At 42.8% G+C, this 25,151-nt stretch overlaps 1 protein-coding gene across 2 annotated transcripts in view; it reads right to left on the bottom strand.

Annotated features, from left to right (window-relative positions):
- Positions 1–25,151, bottom strand: part of TADA2A (transcriptional adaptor 2A) — a 79,623-nt gene that overhangs the window by 28,595 nt on the left and 25,877 nt on the right. For both annotated transcript variants that reach the window (XM_073616059.1, XM_073616060.1), the window contains one exon: positions 7,543–7,697. In XM_073616059.1, coding sequence (XP_073472160.1) covers positions 7,543–7,697 — 155 coding nt within the window. The remainder of the gene's footprint in view (positions 1–7,542; positions 7,698–25,151) is intronic.

Raw genomic sequence — 25,151 nt, 5'->3', positions numbered from 1 at the left:
ATGTGTGTGTATATATATATATATATATATATATATATATATACACATACACATACATAATATATATATATACACACACACACACACATATATATATATATATATATACACACACACACACATATTATATATACATATCATTATCATATATTATATATATATATATATATATATATATAACACATCACCATATTTCTAGGTAAATATATTTCTAAAGGTGTGGTTGACATGAAATCTTCACCACATGTCGGCAACAACCCATGCAATCCATATATACAAAGAAACCAAAACAAATAAGTTCAGAAATTAAGTTATGTGTAATAAGATGGAATGACACAGGGAAAAAGTATTGAACACATGAAGAAAGTGAGGTGCAAAAAGGCATGGAAAGCCAGACACCAGCTGAAATCTATTAGTAATTAGAAAGCAATCCTGCCCCTTGTCAATGTAAAAACCAGCTGGTTCAGTCTCAACTGATGACCTATAAAAAAGAGGTCTCATTACCAAGGTGTCACACAAGAAACATCTCATGGTGGGTAAAAGCAAAGAGCTCTCTCAAGACCTTTGCAACCTTATTGTTGCAAAACATACTGATGGCATTGGTTAGAGAAAGATTTTGAAACTTCTGAATGTTCCAATGAGCACTGTTGGGGCGATAATCACGAAGTGGAAAGAACATCATTTCACTATAAACCGGCCATGACCAGGTGCTCCTCACAATATTTCTGACAGAGGAGTGAAGAATTAATCACAAGAGTTATCCAAGAGCCGCAGACCACTTGTGGAGGGCTTCAGAAAGACCTGGAATTAGCAGGTACAATGGTTTAAAGAAAATAAGTAATGCACTCAACCTCCATGGCCTGTGTGCAAGCTCACCACGCAAGACTCCACTGCTGAAGAAAAAGAACGTTGAAGCTTGTTTAACCACTTCCATACCACTCACCGCACACATACTGCAGCAGGGCGGCCCGACTGCGTGAAACAATGTACCTGTATGTAGTTTGTGCATGAGATACTGTGGGCACGTGCCCCCCACCTGCGATCGCTACACAGAGAGGCAAAACAGGGATTTCCCTATGTAAACAAGGCAGATCCTCGTTCTGACAGGGGACAACACTGAGATCGGATGTTCCTAGTAATCAGGAACAGCCATCTCTGTGTTGTCTCAGTGAACTCATCCCCCACAGTGTTAACCTTTTGATCGCCCCTAGTGTTAACTACATCCCTGTCATTTATACGTTGATCAGTGCATTTTTTTAGCACTGATCACTGTATTGGTGTCACTGGTCCCCAAAAAGTGTCACTTAGGGTCAGATTTGTCCGCCAGAAAAATTGCAGATTGCCAGCTATTACCAGTAAAAAAAAAAATTAAAAGTCCCTAAATCTATTTTGTTTGTGCAAAACAATATACGCTTATTGGGATTTTTTTTTTACCAAAAATATGTAGCAGAATACACATTGGCCTAAACTGATGAATAAATTTGTTTTTTTACATTTTTTATTATAAGTATTATATCAGAAAGTAAAAAAATGTATTTAATTTTTTTTTTTTTCTTTAAATTGTCGCTCTTTTTTGTTTATAGCACAAAAAATAAAAAACCAAGGAGGTGATCAAATACCACCAAAAGAAATCTCTATTTGTGGGAAAAAAAGGACATCAATTTTGTTTGGGTACAACGTCACACAATTGTCAGTTAAATCAACGCAGTGCCGTAATGCAAAAAATGGCCTGTTCTTGCTTTGCTGCACAACATTTAGACAAGCCTGTGAAATACTGGGAGAATATAGTCTGGTCAGAGACCACAATTGAACTCTTTGGATGCCATAATGCACACCATGTTTGGAGGTCAAATGGCACTGCACATCACCCTAAAAACACCCCCATACCAACAGTGAAGTTTGGAGGTGGGAACATCATGGTAAGGGGCTGTTTTTCAGCATGCGGTACTGGCAAACTTCATGTCATTGAAGGAAAGATGAATGGAAAAATGTACCAAGACATTCTTGATAAAAATCTGCCGCCATCTACCAGGATGATGAAGATGACGCAATGGTGGACATTTCATCAAGACAATGATCCCAAACACAAAGCCAAGGAAACTCTCAATTGGTTTCAAAGAAAATAAATCCGCTAGAATGGCCCAGCCAATCACCTGACTTGAATCCAATAGAAAATCTATGGAAAGAACAAAAGATCAGAGTTCATAGAAGGTCCACAGAAACCTTCAAGATTTGAAGACTGTCTGTGTGGAAGAATGGGCCAAAATCACACCTGAGCAATGCATGCGACTAGTTTCTCCATACAGTAGGCATTTTCAAGCATCTTCAAGCTGTCATTACCAACAAAGGCTTTTGTACAAAGTATCAAATACATTTCAGTCAGTAAATGGTGACGTGTTCAATGCTTATTTTACCTGGTGTGCGTGTGTATTATATATATATATATATATATATATATAAATATAAATGTATTACAGTAAATTATCGTTTATTTTTACACTGTCCCTTTACATTTTGTTTTTATCACCGTTATTGCTATAAACAAAGATGTAAACATCCCTTGTGATAACAATAAAGCATGACAGATCTCTCCTCTACCCTTGAAAGCATCAGACTTAAAAAAAAAAAAAAAAAAAAAAAAATGAAGACAAGTCATGTCGTGACGTTGCTCCCTGCCTCAAAGATCATAGAGACGACAATCTCCCCCGCTGCTTCTAAAAGTGATCCAGCTGCTAATCAGCCACTCAGATTACTTTTAGTAAAAAGAGAAATCACCAGCTGAAAATTCTAATCCATAGCCCTGGAAAACCGATTCAAACCCGTAAGGTAAATGTACTTTAGGGGGTCTTGAGGTGGTTAAATAAACGTACACAATGTATACATGATATATACACATCTACAATGTCTAATCTCCAGTTCTATAAGACTCTGGTCTGGCCGCACATAGAGTATGCCGTCCAGTTCTGGGCACCAGTCCTCAGGAAGCATATACTGGAAATGGAGCTGAGTACAAAGAAGGGCAACAAAGCTAATAAAGGGTCTGGAGGATGTTAGTTATGAGGAAAGGTTGCGAGCACTGAACTTATTCTCTCTGGAGAAGAGACGCTTGAGAGGGGATATGATTTCAATTTATAAATACCGTACTGGTGACCCCACAATAGGGAAAAAACTTTTTCGTGTAAGGGAGTTTAGCAAGACACGTGGCCACTCATTAAAATTAGAAGAAAAGAGCTTTAACCTTAAACTACGTAGAGGGTTCTTTACTGTAAGAGCGGCAAGGATGTGTAATTCCCTTCCACAGGCGTTGGTCTCAGCGGGGGGCATCCATAGTTTTAAAAAAACTATTAGATAAGCACCTGAACGACCACAACATGCAGTGATATACAATGTAATACTAACATATAATCACACACATAGGTTGGACTTGATGGACTTGTGTTTTTTTTCAACCTCACCTAATATGTAACACTAAAACACTTGTGTAATGTGCAAATAGTTTAAGTTACCACTACATAGCTATTTAGCAAACACATTTCCAGTACTGTAGATCCTCACTTCACTTTCTCACTATCCTTCATTTGTTTATACCGCAATCCCTTTGCTGTATTTTCTGTAATTTAAATAAATAAACCCAAGAGGAAAAGTAAAAATGTTCATGTGATGGCCAACAAACAAAATCAGGTACAAAAATCCTGCTGCCAAGAAACCCCAAAAGGTATAAGAATTCAATAAATTTGTAAAATCGGACACCTTTTACATATAACCAAAATATGAGGTTTTCAAGAACTGACTCTAGAAAAGTGAAAAAGTAAAGTTGAATTCAAATATTCATAGAGTGTAGCTTCTCTTATTTATACTATTTAAAGTGGAGGGGCACCCTGAAAAAAAAAAAAAAAAAAATTGCACCAAAAATCCTAAAAAAAAAAAAAAAAAAAAAAATTTTATACTTACCTGAACCCTTGTTGCTAGGCAGTCTTACTAATCTGCCTGTTCCTATTTCGCGACGTGTTCTGCTCTTAGCTGAGCAGCCCCGTTGCCTTCTGGGAACTGTGTGTGTTCCCAGAAAAGCACAGGGCCATTCACAGATCCTCGTGCGTGCGCAGTAGGAAACTGGCAGTGAAGCCGACAACGCGGGCACCCAGGACAGGTAAGTCTATTAATTTAAAATCAGCAGCTACAGTGTTTGTAGCCACTGACTTTAAAAAAATGTTTTAGCTGGCCGGAATCCCGCTTTAACCACTTAGGGTCAGTTCACACTGGGACGACTTGGGATCCGACTTGTACGCCCTCAAGTCGCCCCAGAAAGAGATTCACATTTAAGTGAATGGGAGCGTCTTAATATACACTACTGAAGTCGCTCCGACTTCAGAGCGTACTCCCTGTACTACTTTGATCCGACTTTGATCCGACTTCAGCCTATTGACTATCATTGAAGTCGGATCGCCGTCTCGTATGATCCGACTTCGGCATGCGACTTGTGCTCAGATGATCTTGAGGGGGAACTCCGCGCCAAATTTTAAATAAAAATCCGGCATGGGTTCCCCCTCCAAGAGCATACCAGGCCCTTGGGTCTGGTATGGACCTTGAGGGGTACCCCCTACGCCGAAAAAAATGGCGTGGGGGGGTCCCCCAATCCATACCAGACCCTTATCCGAGCGCGCAGCCCGGCCGGACAGGAATGGGGGTGGGGGACGAGCAAGCGCCCCCCCCCCCCATCCTGAACCGTACCAGGCCGCATGCCCTCAACATGGGGGGGTTGGTGCCTTGGGGGAGGGGGGCGCGCTGCGGCCCCCCCACCCCAAAGCACCTTGTCCCCATGTTGATGAGGACAAGGGCCTCTTCCCGACAACCCTGGCCGTTGGTTGTCGGGGTCTGCGGGCGGAGGGCTTATCGGAATCCGGGAGCCCCCTTTAATAAGAGGGCCCCCAGATCCCGGCCCCCCACCCTATGTGAATGAGTATGGGGTACATCGAACCCCTACCCATTCACCTAGGGAAAGTGTCAATTTAAAAAAAAACACTACACAGATTTTTAAAGTAATTTATTAGACAGCTCCGGGGGTCTTCTTCCGACTTCGGAGGTCTCTCCGGTTCTTCTCCGCGCTCTCCGGGTCTTCTGCCGGGCTCCTCCGCTATTTTCTGCTCTTTTGCTATAGCGGAGGAGCCCGGTCTGCTGCCTTCTTCTCTTCGGGGGTCTCTCCGGTTCTCCGCGTTCTCCGGATCTTCTGCCGGGCTCCTCCGCTATTTTCTGCTCTTTTGCCGCTCTTTTGCTATAGCGAAGGAGCCCGGTCTTCAATCTTCTGCCTTCTGCCCTCTTCTCCTGATGTTGACACGACGCTCTCTGGGGCTGGAATGCGCTCTGAGCGCTCCGCTCTGACTTATATAGGTGGTGACCACGCCCCCTTATGCCGTCACAGTCCCTGGGCATGCTGGGACTGTGACGTTTTAGGGGGCGTGGTCATCACCCAATGACCACGCCCCCTTATGCAGTCATAGTCCCAGCATGCCCAGGGACTGTGACGGCATAAGGGGGCGGGGTCACCGCCTATATAAGTCAGAGCAGAGCGCACAGAGAGCATTCTAGCCGGAGAGAGCGTCGTGTCAACATCAGAAGAAGAGAAGAGGGCAGAAGACGGAAGACCGGGCTCCTCCGCTTTAGCAAAAGAGCGGCAGAAGAGAGCGGAGGAGCCCGGAGGAAGATCCGGAGAGTGTGGAGAAGAACTGGAGAGACCCCCGAAGTCGGAAGAAGACCCCAGGAGCTGTCTAATAAAATACTTTAAAAATCTATGTAGTGTTTTTTTTTTAAATTGACACTTTTTCCCTAGGTGAATGGGTAGGGGTACGATGTACCCCATACTCATTCACATAGGGTGGGGGGCCGGGATCTGGGGGCCCCCTTATTAAAGGGGGCTCCCGGATTCCGATAAGCCCTCCGCCCGCAGACCCCGACAACCAACGGCCAGGGTTGTCGGGAAGAGGCCCTTGTCCTCATCAACATGGGGACAAGGTGCTTTGGGGGGGGGGGGGGCCCGCAACGCGCCCCCTCCCCCAAGGCACCAACCCCCCCATGTTGAGGGCATGCGGCCTGGTACGGTTCAGGAGGGGGGGGGGGGGGCGCTCGCTCGTCCCCACTCCCATTCCTGTCCGGCCGGGCTGCGTGCTCGGATAAGGGTCTGGTATGGATTGGGGGGGACCCCCCACGCCGTTTTTTCGGCGTAGGGGGTTCCCCTCAAGGTCCATACCAGACCCAAGGGCCTGGTATGCTCCTGGAGGGGGAACCCATGCCGGTTTTTTATTTAAAATTTGGCGCAGAGTTCCCCCTAAAGATTCATACTAAACACAGTGGCGGGGATCCAAGTCGGATCCCCGTTCATTGAAAGTCGGACACGTCGCAGGGCAAAGTCGGATCCACAAGTCGTGTTGAAGTCGCGTTGAAAAGTCGCGTTGCCCCTGTGTGAATCGAGCCTTAAGGACCGGGCCTATTTTTCACACTCGGTGTTTACAAGTTAAAATCATTATTTTTTTGCTAGAAAATTACTTAGAACACCCAAACATTATATATAATTTTTTCTAACTCCCCCAGAGAATAAAATGGCGGTCGTTGCAATACTTTATGTCACACCGTATTTGCGCAGCGGTCTTACAAGTGCACTTTTTTTTGGAAAAAATACACTTTTTTAACTTAAAAAAAATAAGACAACAGTAAAGTTAGCCCAATTTTTTTTTATTTTAATATTGTGAAAGATAATGTTATACCGAGTAAATTGATCCTTATTTATTTTACTTTTAAAAAAATAAAAAAATGTTTGGGTCACTTTTATTCCTAACTACAAGGAATGTAAACATTCCTTGTAATAGAAAAAAAAGCATGACAGGAGCTCTTAAATATGAGATCTGGGGTCAAAAAAGACCTCAAATCTCACATTTACACTAGAATGCAAAAAAAAAAAAAAAAAAAAAAAACAATTCCCCAGTTTGACGTCACTTCCGCCCTCCAATGATATGAAGCCAAGCGAAGGCCATCTTTCCTTCACTTGGCATCCAGGCAGTGAAGGGAGCGGACGCAATCATCTCCTCTGCCATTGACGGCTCCAGTAAGCAGAGGAGAGGATCGGAGTGCAGCGGAGGGGGGCCCCTCTCCCGCCCCCCGGTAAAAGTGATCTTGCGGCGAATCCGCCACTGAGACCACTTTTATCTGAAAGAGGACGGCCGGCTGTTTTTTAAAATACTGGGGTAATGGCAGCTAGCTGCTGCCATAACAACGGTATTTAACGTCAAAGTTGCAACATATAACGATGGCGGGCCGTCCTTAAGTGGTTAAACAAAACACTCCTAGCTTGTTCATCCCATGTCTGTTGAGCTGCCTTTTTCTGCACACCACCACACATGTATGGTACAAAAACAGAGCAAATAGAAAACAACTGTGCCCTGTACACACCATACATCGGTGGTGGTGTGCAGAAAAACGCAGCTCAACAGACATGGGGTGAACAAGCCCCTCCATCTCACAGATCAATAAGTATGATACTAATAAACATATTACCTTGAAAGGGAACAGCTGTATCCACATTCTTTTCCTCTTCACTTTGTTTATTCAGTAAAGTGCTTGCAAAGAGAGGGTTATTAATGAAATGTTTCATGTAGTGATTTTCGCAATCCTCCTTAGTCTTTGTGCGCATTTGATTCGCTACTTCTTGCCTGCAAAGCAAAATAGATATATTATCAACAATTGAACCTAAGTTGGTCTTATAATACCAACACAGTGCTGCACTACTAGTATATAGTCACACATCAATAAAATAAATAATGTTATATGATGTCCATGTGTAAAGTCCCAATATCAAATGGATTGCAGTATCAACAGATGACATCAAGGATTCAAACTTCACCCTAAATTGTGAACAAATAATATCCAAAAGTGCTAGTGCTCTCCTCCACCAGTGTGCTCTGGCCGCTCACCTCACAATCTGACCCGTTTTACCAGTGGTCCCCTTTAAGGGGTAATCAATAGATGGACAAGGCGTGGCGCTAGCGTGTTATTCCTCCTTATCACCCTCTTCCTCCTTAATGGCTTACCCAGCCTCGAAACTCCCTCAAAGAAATCAGGTATAGATGGGGACAAAAACACAGGATCCAGTGCTCTCCGTTTCAATAATTTATTCCTCCAGTAAAAGCAGTATACAAAATACTCACAAGTGCAGCACTTGAGCAGTGCGAGCTATTCAAGCATATCAATCTCCATGTACAAACAAGATGAACGCGAGATGACGTCAACCGAGACTCCTCCCCCTATATGCGTTACGTCAATGGATGTGACTTCTTCAGCACTCCACTTCAGTACTCTCAGAAGCACGGTGCGCTACGCAGAGCTCTAGGTGGAACGCACGTCGATATCGAGACATTTTTATTACAATACCGCTACATGCGGTTATTTGGCAAAGGATATTTTCATGTTTTTTTTATCAATGTTACCTTGTTGAAGGACTTCTAATAAAACTTTTTTTTACGCAATGAGGAGCCGCCTCTTCTTTTTTTTTTCCTTTTTCACCCTGCCAATTGAGGCCTATCCCGGGAATCCTGAATTTCCGTGCGGAGAGGACCAGAGATTTGGTCGGTGTATACCATCCAGCCACAGAGACCATTTAAGCCTTATCTGACTCCTCTTGTCGTAAAGCAAAGAGGGTCAATGACAACTGGTGAGTAGGGATCATTACTTCACCTCTTTGTTTATCCATTGGGAAGGAACGTTTTTGTTTATCGTCAGCCATTGTGGGCCACACGCAGCTAAAGCCATTTGTGTACCTGAGAGACTTGTACACATAGGATCACAGAGATCACAATATCTGTTATGTGGACTTTATAATTTCAGTTTATGTCACAATAATTTGTTTGCACAATGTCACTTTAATGTCAATTCACTAATTGATAATCACTTATTGATGGATACATAGTAGCAAGCACTGTTAAACAAAGAGCTTTTCTCAAGTGTAACATATATCACAGTTTAACCCACAGGGTTTTAACACAGCAATTATCTGAAGACTCACATATAGATTTATCGGTGGCACGGGTGTATATATAAGCTAGTAAAAAAAATCATTCAGCTTGTACTGCATGTATACTCAGTTCAGCCACCCACTCAATTCTGCTTTAATCATGCTGTTCCCACTGCCCATCCTGTCATTTCTCCCAGCATAGCACAGCACTGTAAACCTGTGCAGCGTAGTCTTGCTAGATTATTCCCCTTCTGCATGCAGGCTGATCTGTGTTTTCACAATATCCTTCTGAGGCCTCATGCACACCACAGCTTGTAAAATGTAATTTTGTAGGCATTTTTTCCTGACGCCCCTGAACCCCCTATATGTTATCTTATGTTTTGCGTTTTTAAAAACCAACATCACATCACGTATTTTCATGTCTGTGGGCTAAGGAGTCAATTCTGTCATAGGTAATGGCTGCTTTACCACACGAAGAAAACAAACATCGCACATTTTCATGCATGTGGTATAATGCGTCCATTCTCCAAGAATGAACGCCGTACCTCACACAGATGAGATAAAAACACAACCTTGCTGCGAGAGAAGAAAAACACAAAAAGAGTTGACAAACTTTATTCAAAAGGGGAAAAAAAAAAGATAAAAAGTTAACTGGCATTAGGAGAAATCCAACTAGACACATTGATCTTGCCAGGCCACTTGACCAACTAGGAAAATTTTAAAAATAGATAAAACAAACTGATTTCTAATGTTCATAACATAACTTGAGAAGTGGAGTGCGAGTCCATGAACTAAATATCCTGTGCAGGATTTGGGGGCATAGATAGGTTCAGTGGAGACTTTCTGTTTGTCAATTCGAACGTTATGTAGCTGTAAATTTTATTGACATTATTTCCATACAAATTTATACGAAAAAAAGGATATTATCCACATACCACCAGACAATCAGAATAACATATTGCATCATAATAATGTACATAACAATAAAACATGTTGTTACATATAGACGTGTGTAAACATCCCACAAGAACATTAAGATACTATAGGGGAAAGTCTACCAATATAAGAACTCATATATTACAAAGAAAAAATAAAGTGATACACCAACCTATTCAGATTGTTGGATCCCTGGAAAGAATAATCAGATCATAGCTTCCTCAGCCCAATAGGGTTGTAGAAGAGCTGCACGATTAATTGTTAAAGAATCAAAATCGCGATTCTACCCCCCTCCCAATCTTAAAACAGCATTTCCCCGATTCTATGTAACAAGTGCAGAGTTAGCTGTCAGAAGTGAGCAGAGGACAAAAAAAAAATTTTATCTCAACATCGGAGAGAACTATAAACGAAGTAACATTTTCTTCTTAGATCAAAGGAATGAACTTCAGTCTGTAAATGAGGGCAGTTTAACCACTTAAAAGACTACACCTTTTTCTGACAGTTGTTGCTTGCAAGTTAAAATCAGTATTCTCTGCTAGAAAATGACTTTGCATTTGAAAGACCGCAGCACAAATACTATTTTTTTGAAAAAAATAAACTTTAATAAAAAAAAAAAAAAAAAACTAAAAAAAACTAACATTTTTTTTTATACAATGTGAAAGATGATGTTACGCCACGAGAATCGTGCTCTTTATTCTAAGCAAAAAACAATTCTCATTTTAGCCAGCAGCTCTAGGTTGTAGTCTATAGTTTACTACCCTCCATCTTCAACTCCCAAGGGAGTGGAACACATCGCACAAGACACACATAAAAAAATAAATAAATAAGGGGGGAACGTAAAAAGGAAAAGTGAAAGTATAAATAATGTATCCAGAAATGGACACTCGGACAGACAGACATCGCTCAGCTCATTTTAACTCTGGACCAAGTTCAAATCTTACAGCCGCCCAATATATATTTTGCATATTAGGGGATTGCCTGAACAGCTTCCAGGGGAGCCAAACTTGACAACATTGTTCATATGTGTCCAATTGGCATGACAGGAGTGTCTCCGTTGTCTCAATGTGGTCCACTTCCATAACCCACTCAGAGGTGGAGCATGTACTGATCTCCAATGGCATGGTATAACCGTCAGCCAGTGCCTAAGAAGGCATTGTTTTAAGCTTTTAAAAAGAGCCCGGTAAGATAGATAGAGTAATGTGTGGCGTGTTGGAGACAGTCACTCCAGTTGCATGGGTATAGAACTGAAGAATCATACTCCAGAAATAATGGACAGATGGGCATTTTCACCAGATATACAGTGGCGAGCCCTTGGCGGAATGGTAGCGCCAACATAAATCTGAAACATTTTGATATATCCAGTGAAGCAATGTTGGACATCTATACCAACGGGAGAAAAGCTTAAAATTAATCTCATGTGCCTTAGTTGCTAATGACATACAATGAGTGAGAGTAAACGCTTTCTCCCATTCCTCTGATTTGAACATTCAGGTCTAGAGCCCATTTATTTCTAAATTCCGGGAAATGCAAATGAAATTTCGAAATAAGAACCCTATATACAAAAGAAAGAATGTGATCTGGTATAGTATCCTGTAAAAGAAGAAACACAAAAGGTATCCAGTTCTCTATTAAAGACATCTCTTGAAGAGAAGGAAGATAGAAAAGATGATAGTTGCCGATATTCCAGCCAATGTGTAATTGATTGCTGTTGTATAGATATCAAACTTGACAACAGTGGGTTCCCTGGCAAAAGATTTGAGATATTTGGCGGCTTGTTTCCTTACTCCCATGACAGGAAACATCTTCGTGCCACTGTCGGAGGAAACCGTGGTTTACCGAACAGGGGAGCCATTGGTCCCACGTTGGGAGAAAGTCCTATTTTGAATTGCATTTTATCTCAAATATGCAATAGATGTGCTGTAAGGAAAGATAAAGAAAGTGTGCCACGGACAGAAATGTCTAACCAGGGAAGCGCCTGGAGATCATAAGGGACAATCAACTGTTCTATTTAAACCCATTGTCTAAGATGAGAATGATGGAACAAGTTCATTAACCTAGTTAAAACCGCTACAACGTGGTAATATAGGTCCGGTGCCCCTACACCCCCCCTTTGCTTTAGGGAGAGATAGAGTTTTCCTTAGTACTCTAGGTTTATTGCAACCCCAAATAAACCTTGTGAATGTAGATTGTAAAATAACAAAAAAAGCAAACGGGGAATCACAATAGGTATAGTTTGAAAGATGTAAAAGGAAAAACGGTACTACAGTATATCCATTTTTAAAATGTTGATCCTCCCAAACCACGAGTATTGGGCTCGTTCATACTTCTTGAGGTCTTGCATTGTACGCTGCATAAGAGGGTGATAATTTTCCATATACAACTTTAGTGAGATCTGGGGGAATTCTAATACCCAAATTTTTAAGCGTTGAAGTGCAAATTTTAAATGGGAAATTATTCCCAAGAGCCTGAACTTTATGTGATAGAAAAGATACATTAAGAAATTCTGATTTAGATAAGTTTACTTTAAAGTTACTTAAGGCCCCAAACTGCTGAAATTCATAAAAAATAGAAGGCATGGACACATGTGGGTTGGTGACAAGGAGCAGCAAGTCATCAGCAAATACCGCCAACTTCATCTTCTGTCCGTCTATCGGTATACCAGTAATACAGGAGTTCTGTTAGAGCTGTTACCAGATGTTCCATTACCAAGACAAACAGGAGGGGAGACAGCGGGCATCCCTGATGATTACCATTTTTGATAGAAAAACAATGAATAATCCGTATTTTGGGACTTGGTTTGGTATAGACTGCCATAATTTTTATCGTAACAGAACTGGCCCCAGTCCTATTTAGAGGTCGACCGATATATCGGCCGGCCGATATATCGGCCGATATTTGGCGTTTTTTACTTAATCGGCATCGGCCGATTGTGCTGATAAAAAAGGCCGATTATAACTTCAGCGTGACTTGCAAATGACTTCTGTAATAGAAGTTAATGCAAGTTTCCTGAGGTTATCTGTGGAAAGGATTCTCTCCTCCTCTGGGCAGCCTGCCAAGTCTGATAAGAAGATACATTTGTATCTTTCAGGTTCTTTTTATCAATAGACTGAACTCAGTGTGTAGAAGCTCTCAGTTTAACCATTTAAAGACTAAATCTTTTCTGACACTTGTTGCTTACAAGTAAAAATTCTGTATTTTCTGCTAGAAAATCACTTAGAACCCCCAAACATTATATATATTTTTTTAGCAGAGACCCTAGGGAATAAAATGGTGATTGTTGCAATATTTTATGTCACACGGTATTTGCGCAGCGGTCTTTCAAACGCAATTAAAAAAAAAAAAATACAGTAATGAATTAAAAAAAAAAAACCTAAGCAGTAAAGTTAGCCCATTTTTTTTCGTCCAAAAGTTTTGATTACCTGTTTTTGTGTATTTATTATTTAAGATATTTTTTTTTTTTCTAAATTATACATACAAGTGAACTGATTGAAGGTTTGTTTTGTTTAATGTTTAAATGAAAAAAAATTTCTGTATTACTTATTACTTAAGGCTGCTTTCACACTGGAGCGGGCATGCGTTGATGGTAAAACGCTGCTAGTTTTAGCGGCGCTTTACCGTCATTTTAGAGGCGCTATTCGGCTGCTAGCGGGGCACTTATAACCCAGCTAGCGGCCGAGGAAGGGGTTAAATGCGCCCCTGAAGCGCCGCTGCCAAAACGCTTTGCAGGCGCTTCGGCAGCGGTGCGCATTCATTTCAATGGGCAGGAGTAGTGGAGCGGTATACACCGCTCCAAAGATGCTGTTTGCAGGACTTTTTTTTACATCCTGCCAGCGCATCGCCTCAATGTGAAAGCACTCGGGATATCACACTGAGACTGCAGGGGAGCCGTTTTACAGGCACTTTACAGGCGCTATTTTTAGCCCAAAAGCGCCTGAAAAACGCCCCAGTGTGAAAGGGGTCTAACTGTTAGATTTTATGAGATGAGGGGAAAAAAGAAAGGAAAAAAAAAAAAAAAAATCGGCCAAATATATCGGCATCACATATCGGCCATCGGCCACCGCGATTTCTAAATATCGGCATCGGCAAGAGAAAAACCAATATCGGTCGACCTCTAGTCCTATTTGCACCAAAGTTTGTTCCAAGGAGGGCCAGCCAACACGATCAAAAAAAAAAAAAAAAAAAAGGTGTAGCGCTAAATGAAAATACACCCTTAGTGTATAGATGTGAAAAGTAATGAATAATAAATGATAAATAATTGTCCAATACTTTCAATAAAAGCAAAAGTCCACCCAAAACCATATAAATGTCAATCAGTGAACTGATAGTAAACAATAAGGACCTCAAAGGTCACCGCTGGTGAAGAGATGTGCACAATGCCGTCAACGACGTGTAATTCTGTACGGATAATTATGTAAAAAAGTCTATTATAAAAAGTTTCTTTCACAGCTGGTTGCTATTATATCCATAATATGTACATAGATCTTATTGGATGGTGAATATAGAGAATGATTCCATATACCGCACCACAGTGTCCTCACAAGAAACGTGCAATGCCCACTCCCAGTAAAGATGGAGGCTTACCGGAGGGTTTGAACCCAGATCAGCATACACTGTCGGGGTCAAACCAGCTTGTATTGCACACCGGCAATGGGAGGGAGACCTTGGCAACCTGGAGATGGTAAAGTTCCAGGGGGCTTCATGGAGGGGTCTTCTCCAAAAGTAGCGTTAACTATCCCAACGTATGGCTCATAGGAGATAGAAAAGGGGCCACATAGTGTAAATCCGTAAACAAATACTTTTATTGTATAAAAGAAATACACTTACATTTTAAGAAGATAAAAAAGCGCTTGTAAGTAAAATAAAGGCGGCAGTGGAGTCCTCCCGACGCTTTTCGTCTAACAAGACTTCGTCTAGGGGTGTCCATCCACTGCAGCCTGACTCCATAATATAGGTGCTGTTATCCCTGTAATGTGACTCCAGCCCATTCAATTTCCGTAAATTGGCACTTCCGGGTAGCCCAAAATGGCGGACCCGCGTGCGTTCCAAGCCTCAGTATGGCGGGTATGCAATTGCGTTCCACTCCCCATAATTCGGCCCGGTGGTCCCAATGTGATGTAATCCCAATGGGGCCTATGTTGATCGGGCAAAGTTGACAAAGTAATATGTTAAGTAGTAGTATACATACATGGAAAAGTGTTTCCTAGTGTGTGCGGAGATAATCCATCTCCGATCTCGCGATACGACGCCATGACGTCTCACCGCAATTTCTATCTCCAACAATGTGGAGTTGCTATGGGGGCGAAATTCGCACCTAGCCTTGCGAACCTATTTATGGCCAAATGGGAGGAGGATGTCGTCTATACCCATGAAACCAGTTCCTTGGTTTTATGGGCTAGGTATAGAGACGACATCCTCCTCCTATGGAACGGTACCATTGACTCCCTCAAAGAGTTCTTTGAATGTTTGAATTCCAATGATAGAGGGATCTCTCTGTCATATGAGGCCAGTAAGACCAAAATTCATTTTTTGGATTTACAGATAGAGATAGTAGATAAAAGATTCATATTCAGTACATACTTCAAGCCCACAGACCGCAACGGTTTTATTCCTGTGGACAGTTGCCACCATGGATCATGGTTGAGCGCAGTTCCGCGAGGTCAGTTTCTAAGACTTCGCCGGAACTGCACTGACACAGAAGTATTTCTCGAACAAGCCGAAATTTTGAAATATAAATATTTGGATAAAGGATATGACAGGGATAGTCTGGATTCTGAAATCCAAAGGGCTATGGACACAGATAGGAAATCTCTACTAGAAATTAAACCCAAGAGAGAACCTGATGGGAAGTTCAGATGGGCCATGTTGACATCTTTCTCAATACAACAAATCGAAAATATTATAAGGAAACATTGGGACGTTCTCAAGCAAGACAACATCTTGGGTCCACTTATCCCTGAACAAGCCAATGTTATCTTTAAAGTGGAGTTCCACCCACTTTTACAACTCTTCAGCATCCCTCACTAAATTGTGCACTGCAAACGAATTGGATATTTAAAAAAAATTTTCTCAGCACCTACTGTATATATGCTGTATTCATTTTTCACTTCCTCCTCCCTAGCCGTGGCTCATCGCATCATTTCCTGTTTGCAATGCCTTTTGGGAAGGGGCGGCAACTTCCTCTGACACTGCCGTTGCTATGGAAACCCTGACCTGAAACCTATTACACTACTTGTGCTGCACTGAGCATGTGCGAGATCTGCAAGGATGAGATCCAGGAAGAAATACAGTCTGGCTTCAGATGCCCACACTTAAGATGGCCACGGCCTGCTGTAAGTTTATAAAATAACAAACTACTGCTATAAAACTAACAAAACAGACCTTAGTTTACAGACTAACTTTACTAGAATACATTAAGCTTGTGTATTATATGAGTATTTTTATTTAAAAACTATAATTTTGGCCGGAACACCACTTTAAGGGCGCCCCTTCGATACAAGGTCGGATAGCTCCCAATACCATCAATGCTCCCACCCATCCTTCTTTTTTTCACGATTGGACTGGCTTCTTTCCTTGTAAGAAGTGTATAGTATGCCAACACAATACTGTGAGGACTCGTAAGGTGACTGAATTTACTTCCACAGTGACGGGAAGGAGATACACTATAAAATCGTTCTGTACATGTAGTACCAAGTACATAGTGTATCTCATCACCTGTCCCTGTCACAAACAGTATATAGGCCGTACCACCAGGACATTCTCCATAAGAGTGGGGGAGCATATTGCCCTGATTAAAAGTAGAGACCCAAAACATACGGTTCCGAGACATTTTAAAGAATTTCACGATGGAAATCCAGATGGATCACAGTTTGTCATTATTGACAAATATACACCACCATGGAGAGGGGGTGCTAAAACCAGAGGGATTTCCCGTTTGGAAATGTTCTGGGCACACGAGTTACGGACATTTGCCCCATTGGGGCTGAATGTGGAGATAGATGTCAATGCATTCATAGACCAATCTTAATTTAGGGCTTTAGTGATTTAGGTTTGTATATGCATGTTCTGAAAGTTTACCTTTGAGCTGTATCAATTGATTTAAAGTGTATGTATACATGTGAATCCAGCTCATCTAATTTCCGGTATACAAGTTAATCTACATGTCATGTACATACTCTTTAGTACTGATTTTGTTCTTTTTTTGGGTTACCATCTAATTATGGTTTTCATTATGGGTAAGGTATCTGCATCTAATACATTTAATTACAATATACATAGGATGATATCGCCCATGTATATGGGTACGTATAGGGGTGAGTGTTTCTTCTTGCAGATAAAGTGTGGGACATTTTTGACTGCCTTACTCGGCATTTTAATGATAAGAAGAACCATTTAAAATTCTCCCGCGGGTGGCTGTGTTGGTATATTTGGGGCTTGCGAAGCCGTGCTGTTTGCGGGTGCAACGTATGGTGGAACGCAAGCTTCCCACTAATGAGTTACTGTTGAAACGCAAGCCGCTCCATAATGAGAGTTGAACGTATTCCCGGTCTCGCGTTGTGACGTCAGGACGTCATATCGCGAGACGTGCGGAGAATCGTCTCCGTACACATGAGGAAACAGCACCCTTTGGAACACAAACAACTTCAGAACGAGGCTTGAGGAGAATCTCGTGCTCGCGGTGAGACGTCATGGCGTCGTATCGCGAGATCGGAGATGGATTATCTCCGCACACACTAGGAAACACTTTTCCATGTATCTATACTACTACTTAACATATTACTTTGTCAACTTTGCCCGATCAACATAGGCCCCATTGGGATTACATCACATTGGGACCACCGGGCCGAATTATGGGGAGGTGGAACGCAATTGCATACCCGCCATACTGAGGCTTGGAACGCACGCGGGTCCGCCATTTTGGGCTACCCGGAAGTGCCAATTTACGGAAATTGAATGGGCTGGAGTCACATTACAGGGATAACAGCACCTATATTATGGAGTCAGGCTGCAGTGGATGGACACCCCTAGACGAAGTCTTGTTAGACGAAACGCGTCGGGAGGACTCCACTGCCGCCTTTATTTTACTTACAAGCGCTTTTTTATCTTCTTAAAATGTAAGTGTATTTCTTTTATACAATAAAAGTATTTGTTTACGGATTTACACTATGTGGCCCCTTTTCTATCTCCTATGAGCCATACGTTGGGATAGTTAACGCTACTTTTGGAGAAGACCCCTCCATGAAGCCCCCTGGAACTTTACCATCTCCAGGTTGCCAAGGTCTCCCTCCCATTGCCGGTGTGCAATACAAGCTGGTTTGACCCCGACAGTGTATGCTGATCTGGGTTCAAACCATCCGGTAAGCCTCCATCTTTACTGGGAGTGGGCATTGCACGTTTCTTGTGAGGACACTGTGGTGCGGTGTATGGAATCATTCTCTATATTCACCATCCAATAAGATCTATGTACATATTATGGATATAATAGCAACCAGCTGTGAAAGAAACTTTTTATAATAGACTTTTTTACATAATTATCCGTACAGAATTACACGTCGTTGACGGCATTGTGCACATCTCTTCACCAGCGGTGACCTTTGAGGTCCTTATTGTTTACTATCAGTTCACTGAATGACATTTATATGGTTTTGGGTGGACTTTTGCTTTTATTGAAAGTATTGGACAATTATTTATCATTTATTATTCATTACTTTTCACATCTATACACTAAGGGTGTATTTTCATTTAGCGCTACACTTTTTGTTTTTTATTGGTTCATTTAGCAATTTTTCTTGTTGCTGTGTTAGCAGCTTATAATTTAGAGCAAGAGCAATTTTATTACTGTTTTTCTGTCAACACGATCAAAAGCCTTCTCTGCATCAATAGAAAGAAGGCAGGCTGGTGTTTTTGCTGATTGGGCACAATCAATAAGCAATAGAGAGGTTTAAAGTGGATGTAAACCCCTAAAAATGTTTTAATTAAGACTCATATCTGTTACAGCAGAGGATGTAATTTCATCTGTGCCCAGTCTTGCCACAAGGAGTTATTCCGGCTCTGAGCAATCCTCTTATCTTTCTTCAGCAAGATAAAAACAGACACAGAGAAATAAGGGTCAATTTCTTCCCCCTTGCTGTGAAAGACAGATGATTTCGTTCTTTCATGCAAAAGTGTGAGAGAGGCATTCTGTGTACTTCACATTACCCTCCTTTCTTCTCCAGCTCTCCGAGGATTGGCTGCTCCACACCTCAGCATAATTGGGCATGCTGAAGTCATGTGGTGAATTTCCTGGGTTTTGACTGGATGTTAGTGATCATGGGGCATAATCAATGAGACCAGCAGAAGTTCAGTGTAAGAAATATTGATGCCTGGCCAAGGGGAGTTTAGAGTTGGGCGGGGAGTCTACTGACATCACGACTCCACCCACCGAACCCTGGACAACAGACCTGCCCACGGGGTTGAAGACACGAGACAGTCAATTTGGCATAGATATTAACATCTGCCCCAATTAAAGATATAGGAACGATATAGGATATAGCTAGAAAAAAGCCATAAGTCCTTATCTGATTTGGGGAGTAGGTTGACATGGGCCTCAAGTGTCTGAGGTGAGAACCCTTTAGTAGCAGATATGCTATTGAGCACCCGAAGCAAAAAAACAGTGTTATATGTTCCATATAGGTCTTGTAGACTTTAGATGTGAAACCATCAGGACTGGGACTTTTGCCCAACGGTGTATTAGTAATTCCTTATAATAATTCCTCAAGCGAAAATGGAGAATCCAAGGATTTCCCAATATCCTCATCCAGTTTTGGAATGGCAGTTTCAAATATAGACTCCTGTATATGGCTGCTAAGAAAGTCTGAATTGGCAGATAATGGAGTAGCAAGGTTGTATAAAGCTGCAATATAACCACAAAAGACCTGTTGAAGGGAGTGTGGATCCGAGGCAATTATCCCTGATGGCAACGTAATGCTTGGTATAAAGTTCTGGAAGGAGCGGAGGTGTAATTACCGAGCAAGTCGTCTCCCAGTTTTCCAAACCTGTACCTTCCTAGAGCATAGCTATGTTGACCACTACTATATGAGACCTCTAGAAACTGCAATAGTGAGGACCTTGTCAAAGATATATTAGCCAATAACTCTGGGGTCGGGGAGTTTTTATGTAAAGTCTCTAAAGAGCGAAGCTTGGACAAAATATCTTGTATAGTTGCAGATCTAAATTAAATTGATACAGAAAGTTATGAATGGCAGAAGGGAGTACAAGCCACTTTGCAGTATATACTCCAAATGCGCACTCCATAACTCGATGGGCATGGCTTGATAGTTAAATATTTTTTGCTTATGACCAAGTCCATGTTCACTATAGGGCCACATTATATTTCCTGCAAGTCCAAAAGCATTATTGGCTATGTTTTACAAGTGGAAGACTAGGCTCCGTTGTACACGGAAGAGGTCTCCTTGCAGGAATCCCAAGATGTCCTTCATATAGCCAAAGCTAAAATACTTTAAACCAGACTTCGGAAGAATTTTCACCCAGATGCGTTTTCCGCCAAGGGCTCCTATGCAATTAGTCTTCTCCCAAAATTCATCGGAACCTCTTCCCACATATTTTGTTGGCTGAGGCATAACGATATTATACAATTCCTCCCACAGTGCCAAGTAGGTTTCCCCTGTCACTGCCACCATGCTCACACCCATAAGGAAATAATGGTGTAGGGATGCAACTTAAAGTTTCCTGTTGCCAGAAACCAGAGTAGAAAACATTTTTGATAAAAAGATAACCACATAAATATTACCATTAAAAATAAAAGTGGAAAATAAATAGATATAAAAGTGGAAGATAAATAGATAAATAGAAATGAACACATGGAGACAGGTATGCTGATCGACAAACTCTATTGCATAACCATGACAGTACCCCCCCTCTTAAGACCTCCCTCTCCCCTGCCTGTGCCCAGGCTTAAAGGGAAACTCCAGATGGAAGCTCCTCAATAGACGAGGAGCAAAGACCTCAGATGCAGTGATCCAAGACCTCTCCTCAGGACCAAATCCCTACCAATGTACGAGGTACTGAAAAATGCCTTTACGGAGCCGGGAATCCAAAACTTGACTAACCTCGTACTTTAGATTATCCTCAGAGGCCGGAACCGAGGTAAGGAGAGGACGAAAGGACTTATTGAGGACTAAAGGCTTTTTAGAAATGGGTAAGGGCACGAGAAGACCATCAGAAGTCTAAGCAGGGTCCCCCAGACCCTTAAAGATGTGCTGGACATCCAACACAGGACCATCAGACTGGGTAGAGGTCAGTGGATCCCTGAGGTCAGGTTAGTTAAAAGGGGACGTGTCACAAGAGTTAAGCTGGATAGCCGGAACACAAACAGAATGCAGAGAGCCCTAAACAAAAGATTGAAAACCCCACCTGGCCAAATGATGCAGTCTATCCAAAGGATGGATTGAGCCTCTTAAACAGGTTTGAACGGACGTAGTAGCAGTAGGGTGAGGCCAGGTTACAGAAGGTCCTCAACAAGAAGCAGGAAGCTCACTGGGCATAGGCTGGACTGGTGCAGAGGCCGACTGAACAGCATTGCCAGGTGCAGCGACCACCAGAATTGCATCACAGGGCGTAGCGACTGTGGAACTGTGGGACGAGTCAGCCTGGGTGTGTGTCCAAGGGGGTCCAGGGACAGGCAAAGGGAAATGGCCATGCAAACTGGAGTGACTGATCGGCTCAGGTTCACAGGTAGGCTCCTCATCCAGAGTGCCACACGACCCAGAGAGTGCCTCAGCCCGACTATTGCAGGAGACATTCCAGAAATCGCTATACGCAGCGGGAAGAGCAGAAGATACTGGGATGGTGGCAACAGGAGGATTCTCTTTTGAGGTAACCTTGAGTAGGCAGGAGGAGGAACAGGAGGAACCCCAAGTCAAGATCTGTCCAGCAGTCCAGTCAACATGTGGAGAATGGAGCCGTAACCAAGAAAACCTAATATGATAGGAGACAAAGCCTTAGGTAAGACAAGGAAGGATATCCACTCCTGGTGGAGTGTCCCTACCGACATCTTAACAGGGAGGGTCTGGAAGCAGATAGGACCCCCTGGGAGAACAGTGCCATCAATCGCCAAGACCACCAATGGCGTTGTAAGGAGCAAAAGGGTAAGTCTCATGGAAGACGCAGTTCCCCAGTCCATGAAATTGCCAGCGGCTCTGGAATCCAGATGTGCCGAGACCGAATGAGAGGAAGCGCCGACATGAAGGAACACAGAAAGAAGAAGACAAGAAGGTGAAGGTGATACTTCAGGGTCTAATACTCCACCTTCCAGATGTATTAGCCCCGATCGTTTTTCCGGACGAGGAGAACAAGTGTCACGAAAATGACCTTTGGCCCCACAGTAGAGGCACAGGCCCAGAGTTCTGCGCCTGGCGTGTTCTTCAGGAAACAACTTGGTCCAGCCCAGCTGCATAGGTTCCTCAGCAGGCAGGGGGTGCTCCTCGGATCGAAGAGAAGGGACTGGGAGCTCTAGCTGCCTAAGGAACGGGGAGTGCTGGCGTCTTTTTTCCAGGGCCCTCTCCTGAAAGCAAATATCGATCTGGTTACACAAGGTGATGACACCGTCCAGATCAGCAGGGAAGGATCCTCCTGCTAATTCATCCTTCACTCTATCAGAGAGGCCATGTAAAAAGGTTGCAACTAGGGCCTCATTATTCCAGCTCAATACAGCTGTGAGGATACGGAACTGAAGAGCATACTGTCCCACAGAAGCGGACTCTTGACGGAGACGTAAAAGAGCGCTATCCGCTGAGGAGACACGACCCGGTTCCTCGAAGATATTCCAAAAAAGTTTCAAGAAATCAGACAGGGTAGAGATGACTGGATCATTCAGTTCCCACAGAGGGGCAGCCCAAGCTAGCGCCTCGCCGGACAGAAGGGATATAATATAGGCTACTTTCTCCCGATCGGACAGGAAGTTTTGGGGCTGAAGTTCAAAATGAATCGTGCACTGGCTAAGGAACCCCCTGCAAGCCTTGGAGTCCCCAGAGAAACGGGCCGGAGCTGGCAGTTGTAATGAATGTGTGGCTGCGACTGATGCGATAGGTGCAGCAGCAGATAGCGGTTGAGGTTGTTGAACCGGAGGTCCTAATGAGGCCTTAACTTGTTTAAAACGGGATGCCAATTCCTGAAGAAATCGCATCACTTGGGTCTGATGCGATTCCTGGGTCTCAAGTCTGCGAACTAAGCCCTGCAATGGATCATCTGCGGGTAGCGGCACATCAGCCGGGTCCATGGCTGATCAAACTGTCAGGTCAGCTAGAGACTGGGTGACAGATACACACCGTTGGGATCAGGAGTGCGCCGCAAGGTAGTGGACCCTACGACTGACTGCTGTGGACTAAACCCTGGGAGGTCCAGGAAGCAGGTCTACTGGATCACTGACACAGATCCCACTGGGAGCTAGAGCATAGATTCCCCAGGGCACGGAGTCTAAGAGCCAGCAGGTGTTCACCAGAGCCTTTAATGGTAAGGATGGACTGCGCTGCAGTCTGGCTCCAGGTCGCGGCCCCCAGGGTCTCACAGCTCACGCTCACGGTAGACTACAGGAGAAGAGGAAGGAGGCAGCAGGCTGGAACAACAAGGAAAGTAAGGGACAAGCCAAGGTCTGGGGCCACAAGCAGACAAGGACAACAGAGTACACGCCAAGGTTCAGGGTCACAGGCAAACAGGGATGGTCGGGAACATGCCAAAAGTCAGGGTCGCGAGCAGACAGGAATAGTTAAGAACAGGCCAAAGTCGGTAACAGGAATCAGATGTAGGAAACACAGCAAGTACACACAGAGGCTAACACACAATGGTTGATCAGCACTGCTGGCTTGCAGTGCACAGGTTAATATAGGGTTCCCTGATAGGGCCTGGGGTGGGGCCATGCTTAGAGGAGAGGTTACAAAAGCAGTCAGGTGAGGGTCAACTGGTCTCTAGAGATGAACACATGGAGACAGGTATGCTGATCGACAAACTCTATTGCATAACCATGACAAAGGGAAGTTTAACCACTTAAAGACCAAACCCTCTTTTGACATTTGTTTCTTACAAAGTTAAAATCAGTATTTTTTGCTAGAAAATTACTTGGAACCCCCAAACATTATTTATATATATTTTTTTTATCAGAGACCCTAGAGAATAAAATGGCGATTGCTGCAATATTTAATGTTACACTGTATTTGGGCTGCGGTCTTTCAAATGCTATTTTTTGGGAAAAAATACACTACAGTGAATAAAAATAAATGAACCGTAAAGTTAGCCCAATTTTTTTGTACAATGTGAAAGATGATGTTACGCCGCGAGAATCGTAATCTTTATTCTAAAGAAAAAAAATTGTGATTCTTATTTTAACGAGAATCGTGCAGTTCTAATCACCGTTACTGGCTACAGCAGGTGGCCCTGATTGGGTGACAAAAATCCAAAACTCTACCCAAACATGGATTGAAATTCATCTGGTCTCTGCTGAACCAGCCCAATTTTGAGCCATGTATTGCTGGCTTCAGTCAGGATAAGAAACAAACATGCCTGATAAAATATTAAATCGCTGTTAGATCCCTTTCACACTGAGGCAGCTTTCAGGCGTTTTAGCGAGCCGAAAAGTGCTGCTTAAACAGCGGTAAAGCGCCGCTAAAACGAGTGGCACTTTATCGCTAACGCGCACACGGCCCCAGTGTGAAAGGGATCTAAAAGCAGATCAACCAGGTATATTCAGTGAGTGCATTTTTTGTTTATTTCAATCATGTCTACAACAATATTATACAAATTCCCTCTGTCCAATAAGCAGGCAAGTGGCAAAGGAGTTAGTTAGGGAAATAGTAGAGTCATCTTCTAGGCTATTTAGAATATGCGGGAAGGTGTGAAAATCAGCAGAATGGCTAAACAGGATTATAAGATTAATTCAGGTAAGATAGTTCAAACAAGTATGTGTACTTCAGGGAAATTCAAACTGCCTATTGAATGTAAAAATATAGAACGCTAAGGTTACCATCAACAATATTCGCATGTCAAACGGATCAGTAGATTAAGGAGCTTTTGCACTAACAATAGCATCTGAAAAGTGCCTGAAAACTGCTCTCTATTCATTTTAATGGATGCTTTCACACTGGGGAGGTGCGCTGGCAAAGTCCTGCAAGCGGCATCTTTGGAGCGCTTTAAAAAGTGCCTCAAAAAGGCCTCTTTCCATTAAAATGAATAT

Source organism: Aquarana catesbeiana, linkage group LG02 (assembly GCF_042186555.1).
Source record: "Aquarana catesbeiana isolate 2022-GZ linkage group LG02, ASM4218655v1, whole genome shotgun sequence".
Classification (NCBI taxonomy): Eukaryota; Metazoa; Chordata; class Amphibia; order Anura; family Ranidae; genus Aquarana; species Aquarana catesbeiana.
This window is presented reverse-complemented; position numbering and strand designations above follow the sequence as displayed.